At 34.7% G+C, this 21,205-nt stretch overlaps 1 protein-coding gene across 5 annotated transcripts in view; it reads left to right on the forward strand.

Moving 5' to 3' along the window:
* The window catches only part of AKAP9 (A-kinase anchoring protein 9), a 106,197-nt gene that overhangs the window by 12,547 nt on the left and 72,445 nt on the right, over positions 1–21,205 (forward strand). For all 5 annotated transcript variants that reach the window (XM_014875604.2, XM_014875606.2, XM_014875605.2 and 2 more), the window contains exons 2-3: positions 12,339–12,593; positions 20,655–20,699. In XM_014875604.2, coding sequence (XP_014731090.2) covers positions 12,339–12,593; positions 20,655–20,699 — 300 coding nt within the window. The remainder of the gene's footprint in view (positions 1–12,338; positions 12,594–20,654; positions 20,700–21,205) is intronic.

Consider the following 21,205-nt stretch of genomic DNA (forward strand, 5'->3'; position numbering starts at 1 on the left):
CTTAAATAAGTCTGTATTTTTAGGTGTTATATTCATCAACTTAGGTTGGGGAAGAAGACCTCTTTAATTTGGACCATAATGCAACTAGTTGTATAAGGAAAATGGATTTCAAGTGTTTTACTAGGAACCCACTTGAAGTAATGTACAGAATGCTATAAAACAAGTGAAAGTGAATTTATTCTGGAAATTTTTCTTCAGTTGAAAATGTACAGATTTTGCTTATAGTTATTTCTTACATAAATGCATGTAAACAGCGACATAAATTAGTCTAGTAATGCTCAAAATCAAATACAGTGTAAGTAATTTGTATTTAGGGTATCATTATTAGAAACAGGAGAATCATTACTTCTTGAAGATTTTTATTTTCTCATTTCATAGTTTTAATGGTAATAGTTCAACTTTATAAAAATGAAAAATGTCAACCTTAACTTTTAAACATGTAAGGCAATTAATAAGCAGGATGAAATGTCTCTTACATATAAACTTGCAGGTTGCTGGTAATTTGATTGACAAGCACTGTGTGGAGTTGCTGGCAACTGTTGCTCTGCATACTTTTTGTATTTTTAGAGTTGCCTTCTAACTGGCAGGCACAGATGGCCATAGGTTATGATTTTTGTGTGTTTCTGAATTAAATAAAAGATGTATATGGTACTTTAAATTTCATTGTCTCAATATCTTGTGTTAATTACTCTATACTGTTTTTTATTTTAATTGGGAAGTTAGAGTGTGGGATTTTTAGAATTAATAATATTTGTTCTTATTAAGCAGCCAATGCTATTTTTTGGTAGTAGAAATTGTTTAAAGTTTTCTTGAAAAAAATTATTCAGATTTGACACCTTTATCTTGCTGACAGTAAAGAATGTTCTGCCACAAAGTCAGAGTAATTTGTTTCAGTGGTATTAAAGTCAAAAGGTCACAAAGTATTTAGGACTGCTCTTACCTTGAGTTTAAAATGCATTTAGAGAAGTCCTCTGAACTTCTGTTTCAAATACCAGGCTTGTTCTGACTGTCTATGAAGTTCACTGTATAACTTTTTTCCCTTCTCAGATTCCTGTTAAAAATGAGGGCTAAAGTCTGTTTTCTAGGATGTGATAAATTGCAGTTATGTGTGTTTAATACAAAGAGAATGATAATTGAGGGCGAAAATAAGCACATAGAAGACATGAAAAAAATTTCATGAATTAATTTCTCTTTTACCCGCAACCGGACTTGGCTCTTTCCATCTATTATTCCCAAAATTTAGATTGAAATTTAGCCTTGCTTTATGCTCAAGGAAAAGGTAGGCTCATTTTTTCACTGTCTTACAGTCTCAGGAATATTTTCCTCAGTTTATTTTTTGGGGAAGAAGAGCAGCATGTAAGGCTGCTGTAATTACAGAACAAGGCAGAAATTTGTTAACCACCTGACTGCTTGTAGTATTTAATGACGTGGTTTCATTGCTTTTTAGGCAGTACCTATTCTGGAAGACATTTCTTTGACCTGAGTATTTTTAAAGACCTAAATATAGTGGAATTATCATGCTTAATACTTAACTGTATTACTGTATTGCAGTTGTTTTCTTAAAATAGTTATCCTGTATGAACTCCAAGGGATTAATTAAAGGTGTCTTCAGCTGTTGATTTAACTATATTTAGTCAAACAGCTGATACAGCTATATACTTGTTAAGGAACAGGTGCTAAACCAGTTGCTTTAAGAAGAAATAAATTCAAGTTACTACATAAGCAATGCTCAGATTGTTAGTAAATTTATTTTGGTGATATGTACTGGTATGTATCTGATGACTCTGCTGCTGTCAAGTTATTGAAATTCTGACTAGATTAATGGTTTAATGCTTATATTTAGCCTCTAAGTTGCTACTGTGCCATAAAATAAATTTTTGGGGTTTATTTTTTTTATAAGCCTGACTGAAGCTATCTGTGAAAGTCCATTACTTCTCTTTGTCTTTCTTGTGATCTGTGGCGTATTCATCTTTATGGTATATTTAAATATTCAGTTAGGAACAGTTCGTGAAGTATGGTTCTGCAAGGAAGAATGAGAAAAATTGATCCTATTTGTAACTCACTGGACTTTACTGGGTCTGTTGAAATCAACTGTAGTAAATGTAAAGCCTAACCCTACAATTTTGTTGAATCAAACACAATATTGAAAGAAAAAGCAGATATAAAATTGCAACCTAGTACATAGTTTTAATGCTTAAGTGCTTTTTGCCTTCTGTTCAGGAGGGCAGTATCTGCCTTTTACTTTCAGAAGATAACTTGTTTCACAAGGCTGAATTCATCAAGAATTGAGTGGGAGAAAAGTACTTAAAACCCTAAACATATTTGTAATTGTACAGCCTTACAAAAAATGTAACTTGCTAACTTGCAAACTTGCTAAGGAGTTCATCTTTATGAAATATTGTACTAATTATGGTTTCTGTCTAATGATTTTTCTGTCAAGTGTGTTTTGTAGACAATTATTTGAACTATTCCAAAGGCTTTAAGATGTGATACCTTTTGCAAGTTCCAGGCATTGATTGTTTGTTAGTTGTTCGCTTTTGTTTTACCTGTATCTTCATCTGATCAGATTTATTGAGCACAAGCTTTGTCTTGATTGCTGTGTACGCCTTAGGCCAGTAGAAATCCAGCAATCTACCTTTCATTTGGTTGATGTCATGTATCATGTGTACCCTACCTAATTTAGTCTACTACATGCCACCAGTGCTTTATTAGTTAATCTGAACTTTTAACACAATACCTGACAACTTTGAATTCTTGCAATTTTTCATTAAGATAGAGGGGTATCATGTTGTTGTACATCAAGACCACGATAGGTAAGATTGTGTCTCCTTTTGGAGCTCAAAACTTTTATTTATTATTCTGTCTGTCATAGCCTCTACTACATACTGTTCAGCTGTTAAGTGTTACTAAGATAGGAGCATTTGATAGCTTGACTTAAAACACCAGAGATCAAATTGTCTGTGCACTTCCTAAAGTCTTTCTTTTGGTTGTGTCAGCAAAACATAGCATATCCTGTGCTTTCATTCATGGGAAACTGATACTAAAATCATGGTGTAGACTTACATACATCTTTAAACCAGCAGCTGTTTCAGTTAATTGAATCGCATTTACATCTTGTTTAGAGTCCTACACTTCCATGAGCTTACTGTTCTTAAATGGATATGAGAGCTGAAGTTACCCATGACCTTATGTGGATACCAAAACACCCCAGAAAAGTGCCTGTAGATAAATATTGATGCTTTTGTTTCTAAAGGATGATGGGATAACATGTTCATACAGTCCAATGAACAGTACTGTAACTGTATGGAAAACAACTAATGCTTTCAGAGTATCTAAATCTAATATTAAGATGAGTTTTTAAGAATTAATTAATATACCAATCTATCTTCTGGATGCAAGTTTTCAAATACTTTTGTGAGATGTGAAGGACGACATAGCAAAGCAGTGAAGTTTTCTAGTTCAAAAATTAGTGGAAAGCATCATAAACTTACTAAAAACTCGCAGTTTAGCAAAGCAGTAAAATATTTATTCCCTCATTCTTTTATAAAAGTTAAGCTTAATTGTAATGTTTATATCACCATTATTAAAATTTATTTGACAAAACTTTAGCTCTGGCCTGGAATTTACTTGCTGTGGCAAGTTGGATTATTTTAGAAAAGCTTAGGGAGTAGAGGAAGGAACATTTTTCATTAACATGTTTGTGAATCCATTTGTTAACATTATGATAAGTCCTCCTCCTTCCCCACCTCCCCTCCAAAAGTTGTTTCAAAAGATTTTAGAACATTGTAGACTTGACTTTGTCTCTGTGCCGTTTGGGGATTTTTCAGCCTAGCTGAAGAATATTTCAGGGTCCATCCAGTTTTTAATTAAACTTGGTGTTAAACAGAAACCTGATGGAAAAGAGTGTGTTTCTGTTGGTGCTTAACTCTTTTGCCTTCCTATTGTTACCAAGCTTCTGAAATTTGGCAAAAGTGACTGATAGACAGTGCCTTTTGAGACAGAACCCAACTGGTGATCCTCATCACTTACTGCAGAGCAAATGAGGCTTGGTTTTATGTCAGCACCTTTAGCCTGGATGGCCAAAGACTTCCTAATGTTTTAGGCTTCAAGTGTGGATGATCTGGGGTTTTTTTAGAAAGCAGTATGAAAAACGTTTCTGTTGCCCTCACATTTTTGTCACTAACAGCTTGTCCCAGTTATTTCCTCTTTGCTTTGGGGGCATTCAGTACCTATGTGGGTCAGATGATATTTTCACCCTCAATATCAGCAGAGGCAGCATTCAATATGAGAAGAGTAAAATTAAAAAGTAGATAGGATCAGTATATAAGTAATTCAGGTAGAAGCAGTTTAGTTGAGCAATTGTTTTAGAAGTTAGTTTGAGGCATTGCTTTTCTTGAGGAAGTCCAGCATTTAAATGTGCTTGGTGTATTTGTGTCAGTCATTGTAACCTGACTTAGAGTGAATTTTCATACACTTCCATTCCGTGTCCAGAAAATAACCCAACTATAATGAACTTAGCTGGTCCTAGATCTGTTCCTATTTAAACTCTTGGGACAAGGAAGAGCAGACCAGATCAGAACTACACTAATTCTGAGGCTTTCCAGCTCACAGTGCCATCTGGCGGGGTTCATTCCAGTTCAGCGCCCTTGGGAATTAGCACTGCCAACAGTACTCTTAACTTGATAAAGACTGGCTAAAAAGAATTGTTCCTCTCATTATCCTGTGTTGTCCTTCAAGATACCATAGCTATAATTGTAAGTTCTGGCGATCCCATTGGTTTTCTTCAGAGGACTCCAAAGGAATGGCTGTCTCCAAAGCTGAAAGACTCTCAGGCTTTTATTTAGGAAGAGACTATAGGATTTCTTCTTTGTAAATTTTCATATTCTTATTGTCATCAAGTAATACTCATGAGCCACATAAGTTTCCGTAAGGAGAGACATTCTAAGGTCTTGTTCAACCTATTTGGGAAAATCTGGTTGTGAGTACAACATAAAAATCAGTAGATTTGGAAATACCTCATTCCTGGGTGATTATTTTTTGTTCAGTCAGCCTAATGTTTACCATTTAGTAAATTCAGCATCTGTTGAATGGAACAAATAACCTAAAGCTCTGTTTGGCTCAACAGATAAGCAGATTGAAACTTGCAAAGAACATTAATTCTTTACTTACAGTTTGGATTTTCAGCTATGTGACATAATATGTTTAAAGTATTTGCAGGTTGCTTGCTCATTTATCTTCTTTTTGTGGGTTTTTATCTCAGGATTTGAAAAGAGTTGTGATACTCTAATTTGTTGATTAGCAGAATAGAATCCGTAGACTTCACTAGGAAAACGTCTGTTTATTCTCTATGTTGGCAATTTTTCATTCATCTTATTTTCAGTTATCCTTTGCTTAATATAGACATCAGGAACCTACAAGAAGAAGGCACTGTAAACTTACCTACACTTCAGGAGTTTATGCTTTGCCAAGACAACCCTCAGTACTTAGACCTTCTGAGAAAATGACAAAAGTAACAAAGAGCCACTTTATTCTCTAATACTAATTAACTGTTCAGCATCTCTTCAGGAGACAGACTAGCTTTTACAAAACTTGATAGCCTAACAGCAGATGAGTTTTAAATAGCTCAGGTGAGATTTTCTGCCTAAATCTCAGTGTTGCTCCTAGACTCTCTTCTTTATCCCCTTTGAGGGCCTCATATCTGCTGCTATGAAACATAAAAATGTTGCTGTGTATTGGAACCATAAAACCGGGTCATAGATGAGAGAAAGATTATGGCAGGTATTTTTTCAGTTATCCAGGGTAAGGGAAGGATCCAGGGTGGGATGGATAAGCTTAAACAACAGCAAATGTCCAACTTCTAAACCATGTCAAAATTTGAGATTCAGATTGGCCTTTTTAGTTTGTCACTGTTGGCTTGCAGGACACTCCAGTCAAGAATTCTTGGGACGCATGTGTGCTTAATAAATGATCAAATCCCACCTCAGGGCTCTGCTTTTTTTCCTTTTTATGTTACTGAAAGCTTCTGTAGGAATAATTACTTACCCGTGGTCAAAGGGAATAGGCATTTGACCTATCATTACTAGGGCATGCAATTTTAAAATTAGTCCTTCACCTTTTAAGACAAGGTGGTAGTCTGTCTCAAGTCTATTTTGGTTTCACTTTTACTCTCAGTAATCTTTCAGAATTTATACCTTATTATTATTCAGTGATGGCGCATTAGGAGCAATATAATTAGAAAAGCCTGAGCCTTTCTGTCACAGAACCGGTTATGATCTATCATGAGTTTCATGATATATCCACGTGTTATTATGTACTTGCAGCCAGAGTCTGTCTGGGTCTGGGATATATTGTAGTTACCACTTACAGAATACAGTTTGCCACATTGCATGTTATACATTCAGGTGCAGCTTAAAGTGGATTTTATAGCATTTGCTCTATATGCAGAATAAATATACCTTTCTGAGGCAAATATGTGCCCTTTGTGTTGGCAAAAAGTTTGAAGCAACACCTGACAAAAAATCGAAAGTTTAAAATATGCTTTCTAAACTTAAATAAAACATTTGCATTGAAGCACTGAAGCCAGGATTTGTTTGTTAGGCTTATTGGGCTTTTTCTGCTGTATTGTGAGGTAGTCTCAAATAACAAATGGTATTGTTGTTACCAAATTCTGTTCTACAAAACAGAATTGCATGGGGGCTTTTCAGCCATACCATAAGTATTTAATCACCAAAGTGATGTTTTGGTCATTTACTGTGGTAGGCGTTGAGAGTAATTTCAAAGTTTCTCTTCATTGCTGCCAGGGCATGCACTCACTCTGGGGTACTTGCCTGGTTAACTCTGGTCCTCTTCTGCAGAGCTGCACATCACCCCCGTCAGTCCCTGCCTGTTACTGCAATGTGGGATAATTCCATCCCTGTGCAGGACGTGACATTCATTTTTATTAACTCACATGCAGTTCCTCTTGGCTTAGGCTTCCAGCACATTGAGGTCTCACTATAGGATGGTTCTTCCTTCTGCTATATCTGGCTTTCCACCGGTTTGTTGTGATCCATGAACTTGGTTAAGGTGTATTCAATTTTATCATCCAGCTTATCTATAAAGAATATTACAGGGCTGTCAATTTGTGTTTCAGCCTCTAACTACTGTTTTTAGCTAGAGACTAGAAGATTCAAAAGTCCTTTTCTTCTTTCACTGGATGAGTGATCTAAATATGACCCGGTCCAGCACAGAACATTTCTCATTGGACACCAGACTGTTTAAGAACTTTTGACAGAGAATAAGTCGCTGTCTGTGAGGACATATTAATCTGAAGTTTAAGCAGTGTCTGGAACATCTTTCAAGTTATAGTAGTTGAAAAATGCAAAATCATGATGTAGACCTCCATTCATACTCTTTTTGCACTGTGTGAAAAATAAAAAGTGTAATTACTTGCTTGTAGCAGCTTGTCTGAGGTTCATTTTTGTTGCCAGTCTGTAAGTTTGTGACTCATCCTTACATACTTTTCTCTTAAATGAATATAAAAAAGATATAGGGGATTTACTCAGGAGAAGCTGTGAGAAATGAACAGACCCTGCTCTTTCTGTAAGAAGTGCCTGCATGGTACTGAATTGGAGATGAGTTTGGTTTTAGAAAGTTGAAGTTTGAATCTAATAATGTTTTTGTACAGGTACGTGAAATGTGACTATACAGCTGTACAGGATGTGCTATACCTATGAATTTCTTCACAATTAGAAGGGTTTTTTTTAAACCGTAACAACAGCAAATATGCTTTATTTCCTAAAATCCTTCTTTGGAAGCAGTGAACACTTTCAATTTCTCTTAACTGTAATACCTCTGAAAATGAGGCTCTCCAGATCTGTTACATTATCTGAGAATGTTAAGGAATAACAAGCATTCATAAAGCAGCATCCAGTTTTAAACAGTGCTTAATATGTTTCTGTTCTAAAAAGTCTTTTAAGCACGTGAACTAAAAATATAGCTATTGATGCCTTACAAATGTGGCTTCATTGATTTTCAGGGATGTTTTCAGTATTGTCTTCTGCTGATATATAGGCAGTGATTAAATATTGCAGCTTGTGTTCAGAGGTTTTTTTAAGTGCTTAAGAGATTAAATTTTGCATTCTGCTGGAGCCAAATTTTATTTTACCATAGACTTTCACTTTAGAAATAGTTCAGTCAGACCATATTTGAAGCTAATCAATGGACAGTGTAACCCAAAAGTCCAGATTGCTGGCACAAATACCAAAGGTCAGAATTTGCTGAAGGTAGCTGAATAAATCAATAATGCTGCTGTTATAATTATATCAGTACATTAACTATCATAACTGACATGATTTACACAAGTAATCCCCTCCACTCTGAAAGTTAGTGCCCTTCTGTCTCAAGAGTATTTAGTTCCTAATAGCAGTCGGTTCTTTTCTGTAATTCTGACTTTCTGCCAGTTGTAGGATACTGGCATTTAAAAGTGAAGATAATGTTGTACCAGGGGGTTGGTAATTTTGGTGCAGTCTGTGGTGTGGGAATTGGTGCTAATATGTTGGTTTGGGATTCATGAGTAGGAAGTTATAATTAGAACTAGATAAATGCATATATCATCTAAATACCTAAGTTCTTCTAATCAGTTGTTCTTTTACTGTGGGAAGTGATTTTGAAAAGTATACCCATTATCAGCCTGCATGCTGCTCTGTTGTAGTCTGGTGGCTCTCAGTGTTTTTCTGTTTATAAGAGAGAACATCTTGCTAATATCAATTTTCCATTCTTCAAACTGATGGAAAGCTGAGTAGTTGTTGTAAATGGCACTTCTGAAACTCTGGAAATAAACAAGTAATTCTTCCTGCACCATTTTATTGTCCCTTTTTATGCATTAAAAGGAAAGAAACATATTTTCATTCTCATTTCATTGTACACTGGATATTTGATAGAACTATTTCAGACAATAATTTATTTTTTCTAAGTGCTATGAAGTGAACATACCTGTTTCCAAGAGTATAATTTTTTTGTGCAGAAGCAGGACTTGAAAAAACCTGTGAGCTGGGAATTGCAAGTTGTTTATTTAGTTGCAAAAGCTGAGATCAAGGAGCAAAATTGATTGTTCTTCACTACTGAAAAGTACAGATGAAATTTTCAACAGGATTCAGTACTGCTTGCAAAATCCAAACAAGGTCTTATCAGCATGATGGGAGAAGCTGGAGGCAATGTCTTGACAGATAGGTTAATAGTGATAAAAAATGCTCTGGATTGGTTTTCATATGTGCTAAAAACGTGTTGTTAAGAGGATCATGACTGACTGTGTTCCTGATGCTTTCCCAGGGTAAGGTGCTTGTTCTCTTTTGGCTCTCAGAGGCATATCAATGCAGAGAACCTGTTTTGAGTGTCCCTCAGCTTCTGTTTCTTTGCATCCTTCCTCCTCCATGGGTACCTCCTGGTTTACATACTTGGCTCTTGCAATTTTTGTAACTCAACAGAGACTTGACATTGAATTGTTTCAAAACTGCAGATTCAGAACTGATGGAAGCAGCATTAAGTCCTCCCCAGGCTTAGTTGTGGCATAATTAAACTGGTGTGCCTGGAAGACAGGATAAGACATTGTATCAGTGTGTGTTTGTTTCACATTTTGTTCACGCTGGAAAGATCTATTTTTCTAGAAATACAAAATCTGGGAATATTTTTCTTTTTAATTGAAAATTTTAATTCTGAAGAATTTGTTTTCCTTGGCTCCCATGACTGCTGGTGGACTTTTCCCTGCTTGTCGTTGGAACAATGATTGATCCTTGACTGTAATTCCTTCCTGAGAAGGAATTTGGTATCTGAGACTCTCCTGTTTTGATGTCAGCATCACAGAATGTGTTTGGTCAGCCGTAGATTTTTGCTGTGCAGCTTCTCTTATTTCTAGCTTTTAAAATTTGATTAAAAGTATGAATTTAAAGTTATGTTGCATTAGTAGTCAGACAGTTCTTGTGTACCTGAATGTATGGGGTTAAAAGCATTATGATTTGTGCATGCATCCATCACTGCTAGTGCAGTTATTTCCAAAGTGGAATTTTCCAAATTTCCAAATATGGAATTTGTCAGCTGAGAATTTGTATAATGAAAAAATGTAATATTTTCACTTTCATAAGTGCTCATCTTCATCACTGTTCAAACAGAAAAGAAGATCTGCTTTTAACTGCCATGGTAGATTTTAATCTGTTTATTCTGAAGAAGTGAAAGTTGATAACTTAATTTTGAAAAGAGGGAAATCTGGCATGCCCAGATGCTTCAGTTAAAATACGCAAAATACTTGAGGAGAGACAAGGTGTAATTCATTTGTCCTTGAGCTACATGTCTAATTTTGTAGACAAATAAAGACTGTAAAGCTGCTTTTAAAAAGCCAACTTAACTTTCCATTACAGAAGGTTTCAATCAAGTTGGGGAAGAGAGCTCTTGGCCAGTGGCACTACATGTCATTTATTACTTAGAAATAGAATATTAAAAAAAGCAAAATCTCTCAGTAGTTACACTTGAAGTCAGGTTGTTTGCTTTCTGTCATTGGGACATTTGGACAAATTCTGCTTTTCATTTGGATAAACTGAAAATATTTTATTGAGATAAAATTACAGTTTTAGGAGAATGTAATAATGTCGTAAGGGAACAACTGGAACCTTTACCCTTCCCATTTTTGAGAAACCAGATCTCTCTTCAGTTGGGTTTGGGGATGGTTGGTTGGCTGTTCTGTTTTTTTTTTTTTTTCTCTTAAACTTTGCAGTAGAAGGAGACTATTCTTTCTTTTCCTGTTTAGAATTTTTGGATTTAATGGGTTTTTTGTGAAATAACAAAAGATACATATTTTAAAAGTAGGAAAAAAAATCACAAAGTTGAACTAATTAGGAAAGTAGTAGGAAGGAGGTGAGCATTAAGTACTTAGGTGAGCATATTTGGCTCAGCGAATGTTCAGGTCCTCCTCCTGTAAGCAGAGCAGGAGCCATATGCCAAGCTGTCCATCGTCCTAAGGAAAGGAGAGGAGGCTGAAGAAACCCACAAAGAAATACAAATAAAGGGACAAAAGCATAAACCAGCCACAAGTCAGAACTGAGCTCTCAGTGATGCATTTAGACTGGGGCTTCTCATCTCTCTTGGGGCCAGATGAGAACTAGAAAGCCCTTCAGGTGACATCTTGCACTGTAACCAAGCAGTGACTGGGAGAGGGGATCCGTGTGTCCTGTTCAGTTTTGGGTGCTCCTGAAGAACTTGGATGGAAGCCTGGTTTTCTCGACTGGTGAATATCATGAGCAGATATGCTGTCTTTTTTATTTTTTTTTTCCTTACAATTGCAGTATATTTATTAAAAAAACATTATACTTGAGTATTAGTTGATGTTGAAAGTTTAAAGTTTTAGGGCTTTTATTTGTATGCTTTACATTGGAGCTGCATTTATGAAATGTATTGTAGCACTTAATGTTGTATGCTTCAATTGGAAAGTAATGATTCTTGTTTTCAGATTTTATTGATAAGATCTTTTTAGTTTTGAATTTTAATTGGTAAACCTCAGTGTGCTTTGTTTTTCTTATTTGAACAAAAATTCTGTACTTGTTAAGAAAAAATATTTTAAATGGATTTTCTTGTGTAAACCACTGTAAAGTGATTAAAAGTGATAAGCTCTTCAAAAGGCAGTGTCTTACCGTATTTGAATAGCTTACATACTAATTGGTTTTTAAACTGTGTGCCTGGCTCACCTGTGACTTTTTGTTCATCAGCATGTTTTGCTACAAGGTAGTGTGTCTTGTAATCTGCTCACTTTTTGGTTTTAGAGTATTCCCTTAGTACGTATTTTGATACTTTGCTATTTCTTTGTTTTCAGTAACTTGATCAGCTTTTTGTGTTATAACAAACTTCTTTAAAAGCTTCATATGATACTTGCTGGAAGAGAAGTTTACTTTTATCTGTCTCTGAAATAAAAATTTAAAGGAATTTCTGTAAATTATTTTAAGGTTTCTATGAAATTGAAAAATGAGATCAGATTATTTCATTGCATTTGTCCTTTATTATGACATCTGTGCTTTTACCTTTGAATGGTTTGATTTTTAGGTATCATTCTGTGGAACAATAACTTGCAAATATGCAACTGAAAAGGAATTAATTAACTGAGTGTTGGTTTACTTTTAAGATTTTGTTAAAACAAAGTATGTAAATGGAAAAATAATTGGGAATTATCTCACATATGCAACATTAACTTCAAGCTTGTTTCTGGTATTGATTAGTTTGAAGCTTTATGTAGAATAGTGTGTAAGTCTTTATAGAGGATGTTATTAGTGATAAAGAGGAAAACTTTCACCTTTGACAAGATTTTTTCTTCTATACAGCTTGCCCAGTTTAGGCAGCGGAAGGCACAAACTGATGGTCAAAATGGATCAAAGAAGCAGAAAAAGAAGAAGAAAACAGCAAACATCAAAGATGAAGAATCAATACAAGATGGGATTGAAACTGATCAATCTCGAGGTGATGAAATATCCACATGCAGCAGTAGAAGGGGAGCAGCTGCCACTGCTGACTTTGCTATTAGCAGGACTTTGCATAGTGGAGAAATTATCAAACATACCCAGGCTTACACCATTGAGGTAAGTTTATCTCAGGCTCTAAACAGTCACTTTTGGGGGTGAGTGGGCATAAAAGAATCCATTCATTTTGAGAGTGGGAATAAAGGAATTGGATGAGATTTTGCACACTATTTCCTTTCTTCTTCTGTCTGACTTAGTATGTCCAGAGAAGACACTTTCTACCTGGCAGCTGGTGTAATTTTTTTTTATTGTAGTCAGTTCCCTGTAGAGTATGGAAAGTATGTTTGCTATACTCCTTAAATGTGCATAAATTAGTTTTGTTTTATTAGAAGTTGCAAATTAAAGTGCATTTTTGATCTCTGCCCTTATGGCTACACCAAAATGCAAAACTAAACATCTTTCTTGAATTCATGATATAATTTGAGTCGCTCAAATTTTAATGAGGACAAAGGATGAATTTAGCAATCACTACTTAGAATTGGGTAGTTTAAGAGACTGATGAACAGTTACTTTACTCTTACTATTTAATGAAATGTAATCCTAATTGCTGTTGGCTGAAAGTACATGCTGTGGGAATTTTGGAAGATGCTGTGTGACATAAACTGGCAGTCCAGTTCAGTTCTGAGTGGGCATGAATTCATGTAACGTCATTACAGAGAGAAGGGACAAGAAAGAAAGGCTGATATTATTACGATTATATATTATTTATGAAACTAGTGCTTCTGAAATGACATGAGTTGCCTTCTGAGGAAGCATTTCAATGCAGATTCCCAGCTCTGTGCAGATGAATACTGTAATTTTTGAGAGATGTGGAACAGATGAATGCTCTGCATTTTAACTTGCCAGTTCTGTACTGGGATAGACCATTTGTAACCATTTTGGCTCCATTACTGAATTTCCAGTAACTGAGGACTAACTCAGAAATTACACTTTTTGAAATGTTTTTGCATTTTTGTTTAAAAAACCCCAAACTAATCATGGTGGACAGGCAGGCAGACTAAATCATACATGCAAATGAAAACTTGTAAAGTAATTGTTTGATTTATTTTACAGTTTTAAGCCAATAATACACTATATTATATATATCAATAATATATGTACATCAATATATATCAGTACATCAATACACTACATATTTTGAACCTTGTAGCTTTAATATGTAGCTTTCAATTCTTAGAAAGCTCATGTCAGGGCTTCAAAACTGTAGTAATTCAATAAAACTATCTGTTCAACTCAGGTTTTCCTGGAGGAGGTAAGAAATTTGGTAAGAGAATAACTATTTTCATAGATGAAGATACGATTATTTTGCTTCCTAGGAAAATAAAAATATGTACTTTATGAAATGAATCGAGAGAGCACTGCTAGGGAAGAGAGGTGTTTAGAGACAATCACTTAAACTGTTTTAATAATGCAATAGTCTACATAAATATGACAACTGTATGAATTTCCTTGATTAAATATATTTTGGAGATGGACTCTGCTAATGTAGTTCCTTTGTTAGGATAAGTATCTCTACTCAGCTGGAGAAACAGGGTGACAGTACAGAGTCATAGAATAACTTCATTTAAAAGGGACCTTTGAGGTCATCTGTGATCCTGTGCTTAAAGCAGGTCTAATTAGATCAGGTCGGTCCTAGTGGCCTGTGTTGGCCCCTAAATGCATACAGTACAAGACATAGATGATTTTAGAAATGGAAGGAATATCTGCACTGTAGTTGCTAAAGATTGTACACATGGATACATTCTTAAGATGGGGTATGATTTTTCTGAGGTCTGTCTTACTCCCAGAGTAGCTTATCTTTTGTTTAAATAAATAAATATGGAGTTTCTGGTTTCTTGGGGGGAGGTGGTTTGTTTGTTTCTTTTTTTAAATGTAGCTTTAAAAGAATAAGCATTAGAGTTACGTAAATTTATAATTTGACTGTTGAATTACTTAGTGACTTTTAAACCAGTATTCACTTCCACAAAAAAAACCCACCCTGCTCCCAACTGGGAGCCTGTAGCCTCCTTAGTTATATTACTTAAATAAATAATTAGTATTTTGTAGCTGGAAGGTAATTACTAAAATCTTTGCAGCATTAATAGAAGAAGAAAAACTCTGAAAGTCTTTTGGTGAATCTCATAACTTACTGGTTTTAGTCTTAAAAGTGCAATGATTTGGACAGAGAGCCTGTATTACAGTAATTGGATTGGAGCTTGCTGAGTTGAAATGGCAGCCAATGTAATAGGCAGTTTCAGGCTAATCTCTGCAGTGGAGAATTACAGCTTTGAGCTGTTTGCTTTTTCACCCAGCATTAAATCGTTGTAGGTTGCTGTGTCAGAAGAGTGAGACAGGATTACTGGAAGCATTATGCAGGATCATTTTTCTAGCTAAACTTTGGTTTTATTTACTTATTACATCTTTTACTGGAACTGATATTTAGAATTGTTCTTTCTATACCACAAAATACAGACTCAGAACATCTAACTATACTGCCTGTCTATCTAAAAATCTTGGCTGGCCTCCTCTGTGGTAGTTTTGTGGGTAGAAGTTTATCTCCCTGCAGTTCTTCTAGTATGATTTTAAGTCCCCAGTGGAATTAGCATGTCCAAATACAAGGAAAAAAGGGTTCTCTTACTCAATATGAATGTCAGAAAGTGAAATAGTGGTATTCCTCTGGGAGCTTATTTCCCTTGTGAAGGCAGAGAGTTTCTTTTCAGAGAGGACAAAAGTGTTTAGTGTACAAAGAGGTTTTTTTGCAGTCAACCATTTCCTCCTTTTTTTTTCCCCTTCTGTGTTCCTAAGGGTGGATTCCTCTATCCCCCTGTATTCTCTCCAGTTGCAGAAACTAATTGGAAGAACTCTGTAGGAACTGTCATTGTTTAGCCATTACATTTTACCTTCCATCTGAACTTATTTGTAATCTCTAAGGTTTTCCATCCACTGTTGGAGTGAATTGGAATTTGGAACAATTTGCAAGATATCTTAGAGAAATGCCAGTTGGTATTTATTGGTGAAAGTCTCTTGTTTCATGTTGAATACTTTTTGTCTTGTTTTCACAAAGAGAATATTTTTTGTCTTTATTCTCTTGCACCCTCATATATTTAGTTGTTGACATCCATAGTGTCCTTTTCCATATAGAAGTAAAAATAACCTAGACCACATTATAAAATGAACTGGAATAAATTAAAATCTTGGGTTTAGGATTGCTTCTTTTTGTGACTTCTGCAACTAAAAATAGAAGAAAGCAAAAGTTGCTTCTAGGGTAAATAATTGCTGAGATGACCTTTTCTGGGAAGTCTTGAAACGATGGATTGGAGCATACTGCTTTGCAAGAATGTCCTAATACCAGGAAAGCAAAAGAAAAAGTGTCACAATAAAATTGTCCTTGAGTCACCTGGGTAGTAAAAGCTATTATACAAAGCTTCTTAGAAAAGAAAAGTTCAAAGTTCTGTGATGAAGAATACCTGCTAATTGACTAAGGTTGGATTAGTAACCCGTTTTGTTTTTCAAGGGACAAATCCTTTTGGTAATAGTTTTAGAATAGCTTAACTGTTAAATGAAGTATGTGGTAAAGTTTATAGCTCTATGTTCATTGTTTCATTTTTATAAAGTATTCTATATAAAGTATTTCTATAAGTATTCTATAAAGTGTCTGAGATTTTGACAGACAAGGGTCAGCAAGTGATTAAGAAGGAGACACTGGGTAGGGCTCTTGAGAACTGATAAAGGAAAGTGAGAGAAATAAGAAAGTATGAGAGCAGTGTGGAGAAACAGAGAATGCATCAGTGAGAAAAGGCATAAGTGGTGAATGTGGTAAGACATTCCTGTGATGGAAGCATGGAAGCAATGAGCAACTAAAGGCTTTGACTGGAAAAGAGCTATTCTGGGATGTACAGTAAGGTGGGGGAATTGAAAAAAAATACGGATAAATCAAATGTAGTAAAAATTAGGCCAGTCACTTCAGATACTAGAGTATCCATTGAAACATATTTTGAAATTGAAGAATTAAGAAAAGCAAATGTTTGGAAATAGTCTGTTCAATAGTAAAGTCAGTGCCACAAGGGAAGTGATACATTCTGAGCAGTAGATGATTCTGATTGAAGCTAGTAGTTTTTTCCATTCACCATCTGGCCAGAAAATTGCCAGGATAACTTGCCAATTTTCTTCAATTCATAAGACAAACTCTGGTATTATGCCTTCCTTTATCTCTGTAAATACTGATATATAATAGATTTACTGGCACGGATCTTACCTGTATTGGAGAATGGTCCCTGCAATTACAGGGTATTTCACTTTAGATTAATCATTTATAAAGCCATGTTACCAAAGAATAGAAACCTAATTGAATGCTTAGGTTACCACTGTTGATGGTGTTTTCTGAATATCATTGGAAGTTTACACACTGCAGAGTTCAGTATCTCGACGCAGGTTAGATTCAGGTTTGGCAGGGTTTATCTCCACTAAAATGCATTCGGTTTAAATTTGATCATAGTTTCGGTTGTAAATTACCAGGGAATTTGAAGTGAATGGTTTTGATATTAGCAGCTAAGGAAGACATGATAAGGCAATATAAATTAATAGCCCTTCATTTTCAGAATGTTCTTGAAGTATTAAAGGCCTAGTATTAAGGTTCTGGACGACCTAAAGAGAGGATTTTATGTCTGGGATATTCTGTTTACATTCGCTTTTCCTCACTTCTAGTCACAGTCTCCTTAATTAGGCTTACTTGTGATCCTCTGTGAATTGCTAGAAACCCATCTGAAACTGGCCAAGTCAAAACAACTTGGTTAAGAGTTAATCCAGCCTTTTGTAGTTACATTTTTGTTACAGTTTTCACTGAGGTCATAGAAAGGTCAATAGTTTTCTTCAAATAGAATTCTGTTCCATGAATATTCAGCCTATACCATCATCCATTGTGTTTCAAGTAGTTTAGTACTGGATGTCAGTCCTTGCAAAATGTTTTATTGTCACCTAGGGAAATTTTCCAAAGAAATATGAGAATCACTTTTCAGTTTTTGTGACCAGTTTTTTATATGGGCTCTTTTGTGAATCCTGGGATATTGTTGGATGTCCAGTGTCCAAGAACATGACTTTTGAGCAGTACTTAACTGCATAGAGAAACAAATTACTCTAAAATGGGCCTGCTGTATTCCACAGGCTGATACTCCTTTTTTTGGTATCATCTTGAAGTATTTCCTCTTAAGTATATAGACAGAACTTTTTAAAATATTCTGAATAGTGTTATCATTAAAGGTGCCATCTTTGATGCAGAATTGATGGAGATAGTTACCTCTAAACAGTCTTTGAGATGTCTCTTCAATGTATTTTAACAATCAACTACATTTTCAGTGAAGAAAATACTAAATAAGTTGTTAAAGTATTTTGCCAGAAAAGAGTAACTGTTTGCAGCAAGAAAATGCTGTGGGACATAGTAAATAGAATGCATGCAAAATGACTGTGAGGGTATATAACAAATAACTGTTCCAAATTCTGTGAAGCATTGAGAGAGCTGATAAATATTCTTCTTGATATTATCTTGTCAAAAGATTTTGTGTTGCTAAGAGCATGTACTAAGAATTTTTTGAAATTACGTTCTTTCAAACTGGACCACTATGGCTGAAATGAGCTATGTAAAACCTAATTACTTTTGTTGACCAAGGAAGAATTGAAGCATACAGAACAGGTGGCTTAATAATGGAAGAAACTGGATTTTGAAATGAAGCTGGTCAGGTCTTAGGGAGTAACATGGCTGTTTGGAGGGCAAGATGACTGCCTGTAAAATGTTGACTGCTTGTTACAGATTCTGATAGCAAAAGAATAACATGAAGTCTTACAGTCTATGTGTGATCTCATGAGGTTTAATTCTCTTTAACTGGTTTTTAGCAGTGTTTGTATGATCCCCTTAGCACAGGAGATGGTGCATTTAACTTAAGCTCATTTGGCCATCTTTTTGTCCTTAAAATCATAGAATCCCTTGGCAAAAATACTTGGTTTTAATATGCAAAGAACTATTCAGATCCAGGACTGAAGTTGACATTTTCAAAAGTTTATTTATGCTGCTAACAGATATTGTGCATGTAAACTGATGGAGCACTATGTGCTTTTGACAATTTTATAAAAAATATTTTAGGCTTTTTTAAAATTTTAAATTGATATTCAGAAAGGACCAGCAATATATTGACTTTTAAAAAAATATATAATATCTGGCCAAATTGCCATAACAAAATTAGAGAATTAATTTCAATCAATTTCCTTCGAGAATTTATGTTTTCTCACTCCAGCCTAAGCTTCAACCTACAAACTCTTTGGCTTTTTCTATAATTATCTACAAGGTTTATCTATCTTGAGTTTATCCAAGGATGTAAAAATTCATTTTCCATCTTCCTTATGAACAAGACACTGTTTTTATAATTCAAAAGCATTACAAGAAAAAACTATTGAAAAAGTCAGACTACTTGTTCCTGGTTTTTGCACGTTGAAATGCCTGTATTTTATGCTGTATATAAAGATTAGAAGAGTTCTTTTATCTAGTTTTATTTATATATATATATATATATGTATATACACATTTATAGTAACTCTTCTGAGCTTTTATAGGAATACTTCTAATCATTCTTTGTGAAGACTCCTGAGTTGGAGCAAACCATGAAAAATTTTAAGGAGATAACAACCATATGTTTGTTATCTGTGTTATGAAAAAAATAATGTGGTGTTCTCTGATTTTATTTCTTCCAGAGGATTTTGTCCTAGACCAAGGACATAGACTACAAACAAGATGTAATTTTTTTTCGTAAAAATGTATATATACACAAATATTAATATAAATAATATGAATAAAATACATGTGTGAAAATGAAATATTTTAAAATACTAATTTTGTATTCCATAGCAGAAACATTTTTGCCACCCTAGAGTTTTAAAACATAATTTTGATTTTTGTTTCAGTTCTTGTCTGGTTTTTTGTGGTGCACCTGTTTTTATTTTTTAAAGTTATATGCACTGTATGAATTTTAACTTCCAAACAAATATTTTAAGATAATGTTCTGCACTCTGTACATAAAACAATGCCCTTTGTTTAGGTTAATTACATTCTGGAGCTGCATATTGGATTCAAAATATGTAGAATCAATGTTGTTAGAATTGTAAAAACTACATAACTTCACGAGGTCTTAGTGGAAGATTCCTTTAAAAAAAACCCAAAAACCAAAATAGTTGACATTTCGAATTTTACCTAAGTTTACTGATGCAAAACATACCAGGTTCCTTTGAAAATAAGCCTGACAAAATTCAATATAAAATTGAGACAGTGAGACACTTAATGTGAGGGTGGCTGACTTGTTAAGTGCATTTTGGACAAGCTCTATGATAGGCACGTCATTTTTGCCAAAGTAGTTCTAACTCATGGTTACACTTCTCAAGTTTTCAAGTTTTTCTTTGAAATGCACTTATTCCAAGATAGTGCACCTTCTATACATAATTTGCATCTTTTCCCATGAACATTTTGATTCTCAAACTTAATACAGTTTATGTAGTTCATCAGGACACACTGTGTTTCATTCAGGCATCTGCCATTGCACATTTATGCTCAGTTTGTTAAGACTTTGTTCCTTTAATTCCTCTGCTTTATTAGATCACCAGATTAGAGTCTTTGTCTATTTGTATTCCTTTGGTTTCCAAAGAAGCTGAAGGATGAGTGTTTGTTTTAAAATTCTAGTCAACATCAAAAGTCTTGCATGTATGAAAATGATGTTCTATACAATATTGTGTTCTCAAGCCAGCAAAGTTCCTAATTAGGTAAAATGGATATAGCAGAGACCAAATCTTTTCATGGTACTTCTTAGTTATTTTTTAAAAAACAAAAATAAATCCCAGAAAATTAAGTTCCATTTTGAAAATACTGTTTTGCACCTGTAGTTGTTTGAAGATTTTTATCATGTAATTATGGTGTTTCTGTGATGATAGTTCAAAATTACTTTACTAAAGCTGAGATTTCAAGCATATGAAGGTGACCATTGCTGAACATATACTCTTATCAAATTCATGTACACCTTGGTGTTATCAAATACTGTAAAATGGAAAATGTCTTGTTTTTTATTTTTAGAGTGCCATCATTGTAAATATTTTAATATTTTATTTTAGCCGGAAAGTGAAATTTCCACCACAGTAGAAGATTACAGTTCTGAGGTAAGTCTGAAGTCATGTTTTTCCTAGCTTTTCTTTCAACCTTTTCTGTTACATGTTTGCTGCAATGCTGTGCATAATTTTTCAAAAGGAGAAGGAAGGAAAGAGCAGATGTGATATTATGGACAAATCTGTTGCATGTTACTACTGTATGATCAATGTACCATTAAAACAAGCATTATGTCAACTCCATAATGGGGTGACTGCTATAACAAATAATGCAGTATGTACATAAGCAATGTCATCCTTAAGGTCGTATTAATGTTTTGTATTGCCACGGGAGTAGTGGCTGTGCATAATCTCCCCTAATTTTCTGTGAGAGACTATTTAACAAGTCAATTACATTTTAATGAATTTCAAAGCAGCCTCAGTGACTGGCTGTCAGTCTGCTGGTGGGAAATGCTGAGTGATTGCCTGTGCATTGCTTGTTGTTTGGCTGGCTTGTTTCCTTTCACGTATTAAGCTGACTGTATCTCAGCCCATGAATTTTAGTTGCCTTTGCCCTTCCA

This window comes from Sturnus vulgaris, chromosome 1, assembly GCF_052056855.1.
Source record: "Sturnus vulgaris isolate bStuVul1 chromosome 1, bStuVul1.hap1, whole genome shotgun sequence".
Classification (NCBI taxonomy): Eukaryota; Metazoa; Chordata; class Aves; order Passeriformes; family Sturnidae; genus Sturnus; species Sturnus vulgaris.